The sequence below is a fragment of the Melanotaenia boesemani genome, chromosome 24 (genome assembly GCF_017639745.1).
Source record: "Melanotaenia boesemani isolate fMelBoe1 chromosome 24, fMelBoe1.pri, whole genome shotgun sequence".
NCBI lineage: Eukaryota > Metazoa > Chordata > Actinopteri > Atheriniformes > Melanotaeniidae > Melanotaenia > Melanotaenia boesemani.
The window spans coordinates 10118072-10130268 of record NC_055705.1 but is presented as its reverse complement, the minus strand read 5'-3'; the positions used below and the strand labels follow the sequence as shown (position 1 = coordinate 10130268).

Below are 12197 nucleotides of genomic sequence, written 5' to 3'. Positions count from 1 at the left end.
GTCCTTCTCTGTGAAGTCACATGTGAAAGTGATCAGCGTAATCCTGATCACCAGCTGTGTTTAACCTACTTTACGTTTGGAACACTCGGATTCCTTGCTTTGGCTTTTGTTTAAACGGTATTATCATCAACGCAGGACGCATGCAGGCGGTTTGACCTGCCAGGGGGGTCAGGCACGATGACTCATGCGTTTTTTTTTTATTTTCGGTGACATGCAAAGTCAACTTGTCTGTTTTATGTTACAGTATCTCATAACTTTTACAAAGAGCTCAGACCTTATCGGCTTGCTTCACAGCCATTGTTAGGAAAAGGCCAGGAGATGCAAATTTGAAAGCATTATGAGCTCCTGCAAGCTGCTGCCTAACACTCTGAAAATTAAAATACCTGATTCCCACGAAGCAGGAGGGGACCATTAGAGGATAGCAAAGCCTTTCATGTAGCGCTTTCTAATGTAATTAAGAGATAGCAGTTAATAGGAACAGTGGAGATGAGGCAGGCCTGAGAGAGAACTGCTTGTAGTATTGTTTAAAAAAAACATCTAAAAACCACTAAGTGGTGAAGTACAAGATTTAGAAGCAGGACTTTTGCAAATGAACACCTGAAACCATGCTCAGACTCCACGGTTTTCAGTCTTGTTGGATCAATGTTTAAACTAGATGTCATTGTCTTGTTTTCCTAGTCTCTTTACTCCTCTTATATCCTACATGTTATGCTGTTGTTCTCCCTCTAAAGGGGAGTATCAGAAAGAAGTATGGGTGGCTCATGCTTATTTCAGCACTGTTCTCAGTGGAGAAGATAGAAGTCAATTATTGTCAGCCTGTTTAAACTTCAAGTCAACCATCAGCACTCTTTTACTAGAGATAAGAAGATTTTCCAAGAGGTGCAAGTAATTCATTAAGAACTTTCTCCATTTTCCTCTTGTGGATTTCCACTGCAGTTGTTTTTTGGTTAGGAAAACTACTTCTAGCTTTCAATCGAGGGCTGTGTACTGTTAGCTTCTTTGAAAGACAGCAACCATCTTTCCTGGTTGATAACCCAAAATACTTCACTCCGCATGGAGTGAAAGCAAGAACTCTGCCCCAAGGAGGGAATCAAACAAAACTTTGCTCTTTCAGCCACAATTAAAATGACGCAACTTGCCAGCTGTTTTACTTTTCAATACCCAGAAAATAAAAACATCTTTCCAAATATAACATCCCAGATATTCCTTAAGATTAAAGAACTTTTTCCATTTCCCTCTTTTAGTTTTCCACTGCGGTTTTTTTTTTTTTTTTCCACTGAGGATAATTTCTGGTTTAGAAATAGTTTATGAGTCAATGGAAATGTGTCAGATTCAAGTTTAATTTTTGCAGCCTCAGAGTTACTGAAAGTAAATCTGGTTTATGACAGACGTAGCTTCAGGTGATTCGGTCTCTTTCTCTCACCTGGTTGATGAAGATAACCAGCGACTCACCGGCGATTAACTTGACAAATATCTTCCAAGCGTTGACATTAAGTGATTGAACGTCAGTTTGCTTTTTGGAGCTTCTAAAATTACTCTGCAATATGAAAATCTGGAATTAAATTTCTACTTCTGAACCCAGTTTATTATAGTCTGATACATTTAGGAAATTAGTCTGTGTCGTCGTGTCACAGTCAGCAACAAATAGAACATTTTAATGGAAGAGAGAAGAATAGATTCATTTAAATTCCAGCAAATTATGGAAGCAGCATTAAAGTGAAAAAGTTAAAAAGAAGAGGATACAAAAATTATTTCCTCCTCTAAATGATAATGATCCTAATCGCACCAAAAATCCAGAATGGACCCATCAAGAACCTTCCCTAAAAAGATTTGCCAATGCCCCTCAGTCCAACCCTAACAGACCTAAACATCAATGGATAAGAGGAGTATACGCAACACAGCAAAATAATTTCACAAGGCCAGAAGCTTTTTACAGGATGAATTGACAAAATCCCTTAAACGCAGTTTAAAGAATAGAAATAAAGGGATAGTTTGGGTTAAAATACAAAATAAATTCATACTCTGAGAAAAGAAAATCTGTGTTCATGGCAGGAACTGTAATTAAGCCTGAAATCAGCAGCTTATCCACGTTTTATATGTATCCAGACTGTCGATCTTCAAGCTTTCCTCAGCTGCTCATTGGATTCCAACTGGCAACCTTCCTGTTCCAGCCTTGCTCCTGTGAACTCAAGCAAATGCAGCCCTGAAGGGTTTAATTTAATTTAAAATGAAGTGATCCAAATACCGCTGGATCCGCTGCGTCCTCAGCCAAAAAGTCTTCACATAAATGGCGACAGTTAACACCAGCGCCTCCTAATATGAAATAAAGCAGCACGGCGCCACAATTGAAGACAAAAGGGCTAAAAACATTGTTGGCAACATAGTAAATGGATGTCATGATCACGTACAAGCAGATCTATAAATATGAGTCTTAAGATGTGAAGGTGATAGTGATTCAGCTGGCCTGAGATCCTCAGGAATGTTGACTCTAAGCCAAAAGCCTGGTCACCTTCAGCTTGAGCCGGTGCTGTTTTGATGCTCTGTAAAAATAAAGATGATAACACTTGCCCTCTGTTTTTTATCTGTCCTTTCTCTGCAGGATCCCGGACCCTCACCCCCGTCCCCGGTGATGGGCCACAAACCGCTGCAGCTGATTGAGGTGAAAGCCAGGGGTCGCTTCGGCTGCGTGTGGAAGGCCCAACTGCTGAACGAATACGTGGCCGTGAAGATCTTCCCAATCCAGGTTTCAGAGTCTTATCCAGTCAGATTTTAACAACAGTTGTCAGAAATCAGAATAACATCTGCATCTCTGTCTCTGTGCCTGCGTGTAGGACAAGCTGTCTTGGCAGAACGAGTATGAGATCTACACCGTGAGCGGCATGAAACACGAAAACATCCTCCACTTTATCGGCGTAGAGAAGAGGAATAACAACCTCGACCTGGAGCTGTGGCTCATCACCGCCTACCATGACAAGGTAAGTTATCACGGATGGAGATGCACCACCAACAATCAGCTGAGGTTATCCTTCTAGTTATAAGGGTCCGATTCAAGAAAAAAAATTCTGCTTCAGGCATGTTTCCCTACGTTAGTAAACAAAATGTCTGATTCTCTGCATGATACCAGCTTGCTTGCGATGATACCATCTCTGTTCATTATATTGTCTTTTGTGCACAGATCTTAAAGCCTCGAAGGCATCAACTTATAAAAGTTGTAAACAAAGGAAAATGGGGAATGTATATAACACTTCTGCATTGTATTGATTCCATTCAAAGCCCTCAGAGATGATCCATACTGCCAGTTTGCTATATGCTGCTTTATTTATGTCATCTTAAAGATTTATGTTTGAAAGTTGGCTTCATCTCTCCTCGTCCCTGTCGCGCTGCAGTCACCCCCTCAGCTGCAGTCTTTGCAGCATTAAGGGCTTTAAGTGCTTCTTTGTTTTGAGGGTCATTACCGACCAAGTGGAGAGTGATTCTTGTACGCCTCAATTCCCTAAATTTCCTTGCCAGACCCCCAAAAATGCAAATCTTTGTGCTTAAAAAGCCTTTTTTGTATGAATAAAGGTTGGAGAATTGAAAGTTGTGGGGTGTGGCAGCGAGGCAGCTCTTGGAAAGCCACTAAACCTTGGAGGGATTACGAGTGCCACTCTGATTTGCCGAGGCTCTCAAGAAGAAATAACATTAAAGAACCGGGTTTTGGGAAAGTTTGTGCTACCTGATGTTATAAATGCAGGATCTTAAAGCTTCGGGTTCAGGTGTCAAAACGTTGGACACTTGAAGCTCAGCTGTCTGAAGCAGTGATATTAGAGTTCAGCGTCGTCTTCGGATGATTTATGTCCTCGTGTTTGATACATCTGAGCAGCTTTATGCATTCAGACTCGCAGTAGCAGCAGCATGCAAAGACTTGCTTTAAAGGCCCTGCAAAACTCCCCGAGTTATAAATTTATATCTATACAGTGTGCGAGTATTAAATTTCAAAGGGATATTGACTGATTGTCAACTTGAAGAAATAAGAAGCGCATAAAAGGGGGGTTGTTATAAGCACACACTTATAACAGTATTAATCCTAAAGCAGAAGCGCTGAATTGATGGGACTGCCCCTCATCTGTTGACGCTCCCTGCCCTCTAGTGGTCACTCATTTTAACTGCAACTGCCTTTTGGCCTCTGCAGAAGTGACCTTGTATTATACTGACATGCATTATTTATGAGCCTGAATGGCATCCAGCATTTAGATTTAATAGCTGTGCACACCAAGTGGAAGAAGATTAATCATTGCAAATTAAACTGATAAAAACACTGATAAAAAGTGATCAAAGAGCACTACAAGCAGATAAATGAATCCAGTTTATCTAAGCCCCATTATTCAGAGAAAAGCTAAAACTGTGCAGGAAATTGGGAAATGCTTTAACTTCTAAAAAAAAGTCCAGGTAGTAAATCTCCCTTATCACCCTGAAGTGAAATATTCCACTTTTTCTCCTGTGATAACAGATTTAAATCGAGCGCAACTTGGATATTGTTTTTTTTTTTATTGTTGTATTATGGAGTCTGGGCCAAGAAAAATTTCATCCATCAAGAATATTGCTGTTACCATGGAAACACTGCATCCTCTGAGGATGTGGGAGTCATTACAAATCACCCTTCTCTGTTAAGAAATATAGGATAGAAATTTTTACTAATAATGTTGGATGAATTGGTTGGAGTGAACTCATCCATATACAAGGAGATGTTTTCCGTTATCATCAGGCATTTAAAGTCAGGAATCTCCCTATGTTCTTCGTCAGGGCTCTCTGACAGACTACCTGAAGGCCAACGTGGTTTCCTGGAATGAGCTTTGCCACATTGCTCAGTCGGCGGCCCGGGGCCTGGCCTACCTGCACGAGGACATCCCGGGACACAAAGATGGACACAAGCCCTCCATCGCCCACAGGTACATTGTGTATGAAGTCTGCAGCAGCTTTTATCACAACAATGTGATCATTTCATATCCTTAATTGTTCGATCTTTTTGAAGTATATTTTTTTCCTTTGCATTTCAGGGATATTAAGAGTAAGAATGTGCTCCTTAAGAATAACTTGACAGCCTGCATAGCGGACTTTGGCCTTGCATTAAAGTTCGAGGCTGGAAAATCAGCAGGAGACACACATGGACAGGTATGCTTTCCAGCTTTTTGGGAAGGCTTGATGATTTTTCAAGTGTTATTTTGCTAACTGAAAAAATCCCTGCAGGTGGGAACGCGACGCTACATGGCTCCCGAAGTGCTGGAGGGCGCCATCAACTTTCAGCGTGACTCCTTCCTTCGTATCGACATGTACGCCTTTGGCCTCGTCCTCTGGGAGCTCGCGTCACGCTGCACTGCAGCTGATGGTGAGTTTGATGCTTTAAAAGAAAATCCCCTCTCATGTTGTATTGTATACATGCTAATTGATGTTGGGTTGTTTGCAGGGCCTGTAGACGAGTACATGCTCCCCTTTGAGGAGGAGGTGGGTCAGCACCCGTCTCTGGAGGACATGCAGGAGGTAGTCGTGCATAAGAAGCTGCGACCCTGCCTGCGAGAGTGCTGGCAGAAACACACGGTGAGCTATGAAGAGATGCTGTTTTTAATAGCGGTGGTTTGTTCGGCTTGTATCATATTTGGTACCACAGTGGAAAACAAAACAAGCTTCTGGAAGATGTTGAACATGGAAAGCAGAGAGACGGTCAGTTAGCATGTATGCTGCAATTCTACAAAAACTATAAGCCCCATTCACAAAAAAACCTGTGGAGTTTTGTGAAACTTTATTAGTTGGAATCTATATTTTACAGAATCCGTCCGTTTAGATAAAAAGTTCCATGAGTTAAAGGAGTTTTGTGCATGAATGACTGGATCTTCCTGGTCTCTGTCCTGCAGGGTCTGGCCATGCTCTGTGAAACCATCGAGGACTGCTGGGACCACGAGGCTGAGGCCCGCCTGTCCGCAGGCTGCGTCGAGGAGCGCATCGGCCAAATGCAGCGCCAAGCCCCCATCATCGGCCCAGAGGAGATTGTCACTGTCGTCACCATGGTGACAAACGTGGACCTTCCTCCCAAGGAGTCCAGCTTATGATCAGCCAATCACATGATAACCGGATGAGCTACTGGAAATCGACAAGAGGCGATTAACAGCCAACCCTGGTCGGTTGGCTCAGGGGGTTCCTTTAGTTTTTCTTGTTTTGTTTTTTTCTTTTTCTTTTTTCTTTGTTTTTTTGTTAGTTTTTGATCATGGTTCCTTTAAGTGCGGGCCGCTACTCGCGTTCAGGAAACACCCTGCGCCCACCTCACCACATCGGTCGACATCCACCTCATGTCTTTGATATGTGTGCCTGAGGATTTGAACATTTCCCCTCCGAGTCGAGACTCACTCATCCTGAGCGGACGAGGCGGGATGCGACGTCACGGGACGACGACGCTCAACAAACACTTTTATCATGTTATGTTTTTATACACACACACACACACACACACATAGGAGGGCGACCTGTTCTGCACGGATTCCTACGCAGAGAAGATCTTGCAGAGAAAAAACTCTCAGCGCATTTTAGTGTTAAAGAAAACCAACAAAACAAAAAAAAAAAACAAACAAAAAAAGAAGACGAGCACCCGCTCCTGATACATTTGCTGTTTCCTTGTGTGCGTTCTTTTGAAGAGACGATCATCGTTCTGCCAATAAGCAACAGCTTCTGAATGTTTATAGTGTAATGCTGCTGTACATAGTGTATCATGGACCCTGACAACTTGGTAATCAAGCTTATTGTAAAGGTTTGGGGGAGGGGGTGGTGGGGGGGGAGGGTCCATTTTCAAGCATTACAACGATAAAAACCCATAAACCTCCTTCAACCAGGTATACCTCAGTTCAGACGGACACAGTTTAAATTAGTTCCTCTCCCTGCTCAGTCACAGTTCACAACCTCAAATCTTCATCAGGCGAGCTGATGTCGGCTGCGACACGGCTCATGGGTAACGTAGTCAGCAGTGGATCGACCCATGTGGCCACACACACACACACACACACACGGTTTTCCTCCCTTTGTCATATAGTTTAGCTCTACTTTGATTTAAACTGTTTTTTTATTGACAGTGGGATAAAAACACCCCCATAATAATGAAGTTGTCATTTAAAGTTAATTTTTAGGGGTTTGCCGTGTCGGCTGCTGATCAGAGAGAGAACTGGACGAAGCGAGATGTCAAGAATCTGTCAAAATTGTTTGTTTTTTGTTTTGTTTTGTTTTTTTTTCTTTATTTTGTGAAGTCACTTTCACGTCGTCCGATTCATTTAGAGCAGGGGTCTGCAACCTGCGGCTCCGGAGCCTCAAGTGGCTTTCTGGACCTTCTCTTAATACAAGGCTAAACATGCTAAAGAACTAACTAATGTTTTTAAAAATAAATTTTTTAGCTAATTTTCTTTATTTTTTTTTTCTTGTAATAATTTCATTGAATTTCTACATTATGACACCAAAAGTACAAGTCATAATTTTTTATTTATTTTTTTTTTTTACATCGTTTTTTACATCCCATAGAAGAAAGTCTGTATATCCTTTGCTAAAGTTTGGTGTTTTTCTTTATTTTAAAACTTAAAAATAGAAATAAAAATGTGGCTTTTCAAAAATTTCCTCTAGTAGCTATTTATGAAAATGATGAGATTTAAAAGGGTCTCGTAACATGCAGCTCTGAACGAGTTTTATTTATCTGGGCTTTGATTGTAAAGGTTGCAGACCCCTGATTTACAGTAAAGAAAAAAGCAGATTGACAGAACAAGTCGCCCTTTAGTTTATAATTTCCTGCTTTTATTGGAGGTGTCAGTTCCCAGCCCTCTGTATTTTAGCTGAGCCAGCTTGTTTTTAATTTGATTGCACACTTTCTTTTATCTTCATACCATTAAGAATTTCTGCTCTCTTTTTGATACACCTCAGGAATCTTTGCTACTCACCACACTCTTCGCATCCTCCTCATCCTCCTTGTCATGCTCATAGGTAAACAGCTGTAGGTGTTTACACTGAAAACTGAAGCTAACCTGGTCAGCTTTGGTCCAATCTCTCTTTAAGACCGAGCTTATGCTTTTTGGTGAATTCTCGGGACCTTTATCGCCCTCAAAATTCAGTGGATAATCGTCATCTCCTGTTTTATTTTCTATTTTTCCACTAAAACCTGCCAGTTAGGTGCAGTTTTATTCCTCGTTCCGACACTAACCAAACGCGGCAGAAGAGCTGAGACGAGGAATCTCTTTATCTCTTTCATCCTGGTGCCATTTCTACGTTAATCCATGTTAGTTACTCTTGTAGATGTCAGGCAAAACGGATGTATCTGTCACTGTTGTGACGTTTTTTTGTTTGCTGTTTTTTTTTTTTTTGGTCTTTCTTTCCTCTGAGGGACGTTTTAACACTGGTGCCGGCAGAAGTGCAGTCTCTCCTCAAGCTTCGGGGCGGTTTCACAGGTCGCAGTTTAAAATCAAGGCTGAAATATGAGAAAACTTGTTGATGAATCCTAATGACATAAAAAAAAAGCTTCCAAAAAGAAAAAAAAAATCAAACTCGGAGGATCTTCAGAGTGACTTTGGGACATAATTTACGCACATGCTTTTGCAACAACTCAGCTAACCTGAAGGAAGTTGAAGCCATCATCTTATTTTACACAGTGTAGCACCAGAACAATATTTGCAAGCTGTTGCTTCTTTTCGCAGCCATCCTCCTAAGGTCCTCCTGAAGCTTTGAACCGTCAGGGATCATCCACACTTCAAACCCTTCAACAAGTACTACCTCACTTGCAGGGATTTCTTTTGGGGTAGAAACTACGACTAAAATGCACCAAAAAGTTAGAGCCATTTTCCAGCAGTAATAATAAGTGTTTCTGTTCTTAGAAAGTATATATTGGAGCAAGATACAGTTAAAAAGAAGTTTTCTCCTTTTCACCCCCATCCTTTCTCTCGAAAAATGTTTGGAGACACCAGTATTATCCTTGTTTGGGATGCAAATTTAAACAGTATTTCAGGTGCTGAGTTCATCATCTGTCTGGAAAAAGGAAAATATCGGCTTAAAGGATAGAAAATGGCAGCGTGAGAGATTCAGGTTGAGTTTAAGCTGCGTTCAGGAAACCGACCCCGGCCAACAAACAGCATTCAGGGATTCAGTACTATGCTTTTCTAAGTTCTAGTGATATGCAACCAGTGCTGCAAACTACCCTACACTTCCGCAGGATCAGCTGCAGCAGTGACTCTCAATACATACAAACACACACAAATAACTTGTAGCATTTTAATTTAGCTTTTTTTTTTCTTCTTTTCCTTTTTAAATACATGATCTTGCATATTGGTATGTTGTATTTATTTTTTAATTTACTGGCCTGAGGTTTTGGGGATCAGAAATCTGGTGCAACTCAGAATAAATTTGGATTTATGGTTGTTGGGGCGGGTTGGGGTGGGGTGGTTGTGTGGGTTATAATTCAGGAAATACTTTCATTAATTGAAAAAGAAAAGATATAAACTGTAACATGCTTCTTTCTATTAAGTCTGCGGGCAAAACAACCGAGAATGAATGTTCTACAGACTCCTGGATCCGTATATAAGTGTGTGTACTTTCAATGGATTAAGCCCCCGGCCCCGTGTAACGTTAGAGGGCTTACGTTCGGCTGGTGTTGTGTGATTGTGCCCTGTCCTGTAGAAAATAGTAAAAGCAGCACGTTTGGTTACCCATTCATGCACCTCTTGGCTAACAACTAAATAAAAAATGTAATTGCACTCTGCAAACAAACACTCCTCAATATGCAAGAAACATTTTCAGTTTATCCAAAACAAATTTCCCCCTTTTAAAAATGTGACCTCGCCTTTGTCCAATCTTCTCTGAAGTCTTCGTTTAAGTCAGGGGTGCCCAAGTCCGTTCCTAGAGCTGCTATCCTGCAACTTTTCTCTTTGAGCTCTCGAGGGCAGGACTTGGGCAACCCTGGTTTTAATGATTGTGGACAATCTCCTCTTTCATTTCATGATGCATGGATGGGTTTTCTCAGGGTGTGGGCTTTTACACTTTTCTACCACGACTTTCTCCAGCCCAGCACCTCACATTGCTGTGCATATAAACTACCAGTGAAACATTTGTGTCTTGTTGCCCCCTCCCCCAACCTTTCCCCCCCACACTATTTTAAGCAGTCTAGGATCTGTACAGATATAAATACCTGTATCGACTATATACTCTGAGCTGAATCTTTATAAGTGCGTGTTGAACTTCAGTGTTTCCTCTACATTCATCAGCAGCCGGGCTGGGCGTGGCCTAGCTGCATGAAAGTTGCCCCCCCTATCCCTTCCCTCATCCCCACCCAACCCCCCTCCCCAACAAATGTGACAAATAATCCAACTCGAGCTTTGTGTAAGCTGAAAGCAAGAGGCTCATTTTTAAAGCATCCTGACAAGCACTTAAAACTCTAGAAAGTATTGAACATTCAAGCCTGAGGTGTTCCTCAAGGAGCCTGTTCAGACCCCCAAACTGTTGCTCTCAAAGAGCAGTTGCAATACTCCCCCTTTGTGATGGTACAATCAGACACTACAGGTATTTTATTCCAGCACCTCAGCCTCTTCCTTTTCCCTTTCTTGGTAAGAATTTTAGAGGAATCATTGAACTGCAGCGACCTCGCCTCCGAGACTGACAAGTCTGGTCGCCAGGCCTGGAATTTCTACACTACAAAAACATAAAGAAAAACACTACAAGAGTTTTTGACCCCACAGATCTCAAGGCTCTCGAGCAGCAGCGCTGATCTGAGATCTGCAACCTGCAATGATTATGGTGCTCACAGGGTTTTTAAAGCTGGAGGAAACATGTCCCGACACATGTGACTGTAAATTTCATGTTGCTGATTAAACAAAAAAGAAGTGAAAATGGAAAGAAACTGAAGTCTGATACTTTCAAACAGGCCAGTGTGTGAAATGGAAGAAAATCAGCATCCACAGAGAAAAGAGAAACCCTGAACGCATCGTGACGGCAGATGCCCCGATCAGCGCTGCAGCTCTGGGCTGACGTCGGCCAACCGTGGTTTTTATCAGCTGAAGTGATCCACGTGATGTAAATAAATGTGTTTTTAGATTGTGAATGTTCATGTTGTTTTTGTGTCACTTTTTTTTTTTTTTTTTTGTGAAAATTAAATTCCTTTCATATGCAATTTGGGTTCAATTGAAAAGAAAATTTGAATTTTTACAAAGAATATCCATATATGGATAAAATGACTTTTCAACACAATAACATCCTTCTCTGTAAATATATTTCTAATGAGGCTACTAACATGAAAAAGTAATCCATACATACGAAATTAAACAAAAAACTAATGTTAAGAAATTATGTGTAATGGAAACACGCAGGGGGGAAAATGAACACATGAAGAAAGGGGTGCAGAAAGACATGGAAAGCCAAGACAGCAGCTGGAATCTTCCAGTAATTAGAAAGAAATCCTGAACATTAACATCAGCTGGTTTAGCTCCAACTGATGGCCTATAAAAATGTCTCATATCTCATAATGGATAAAAGCAAATAGCACTCTCAAGACCTCTGCAACCTTATTGTAAAACATACTTTTGTCCTTGGTTACAGAGAGACTACTGAATATTCCAGTGAGCACTGCTGGGGCCATAATGGGACCACAGCCAGGAGCTACTCGCAAGATTTGTGACAGGACTGAAAAGAATCAGTCCCACTTGTTGAGAGCTTCAGAAAGACCTGAAATTATCAGGTGCAACTATTAAGTAAACAATGACTGATGGCCTGTATGCATGCTCACCATGTAAAACAAGCATGTTGAAGTTTGCTTAAAGTTGGCTGCAAAATTCAGAGAAAAGACTGAAATATTGGGAGACTGTAGTTTGATCAGACGAGACTAAAACTAAGCTCTTTGGATGTCATAATGCAGGACAGATGGCTCTGATCCAAACATCCAAATACACCAGCAGGGATGTTTGGAGGTGGGAGCATCGTGGTGTGGTCTGGTTTCAGCTCTGGTAAACTTTAATATAACTTAGATGAAAGGGCGACCATACCAAGACATTCTCGATTAAAAATCTGGTGCCATCCACCAGACTGATGTAATGAGGCTGGAGACTTGAGCAAGACAAAGATCCCAAACCCACAGCCAAGAGAAAGCAGTCAGTTTCAGGGAAGAGGCCATGACACCTCAGCAAAGCATGAGACTGAAGCTGTCAAGTATTAGATAA

General features: G+C 41.4%; 1 protein-coding gene across 2 annotated transcripts in view; it reads left to right on the top strand.

Annotated features, from left to right (window-relative positions):
- Window positions 1-11086, top strand: part of LOC121635668 (activin receptor type-2A) — a 47572-nt gene extending 36486 nt beyond the window's left edge. For both annotated transcript variants that reach the window (XM_041978950.1, XM_041978948.1), the window contains 7 exons: window positions 2600-2743; window positions 2832-2975; window positions 4783-4928; window positions 5037-5151; window positions 5227-5365; window positions 5444-5574; window positions 5889-11086. In XM_041978950.1, coding sequence (XP_041834884.1) covers window positions 2600-2743; window positions 2832-2975; window positions 4783-4928; window positions 5037-5151; window positions 5227-5365; window positions 5444-5574; window positions 5889-6083 — 1014 coding nt within the window. In that variant the 3' untranslated portion in view covers window positions 6084-11086. The remainder of the gene's footprint in view (window positions 1-2599; window positions 2744-2831; window positions 2976-4782; window positions 4929-5036; window positions 5152-5226; window positions 5366-5443; window positions 5575-5888) is intronic.
- The last annotated feature ends 1111 nt before the right edge of the window (window positions 11087-12197 follow it).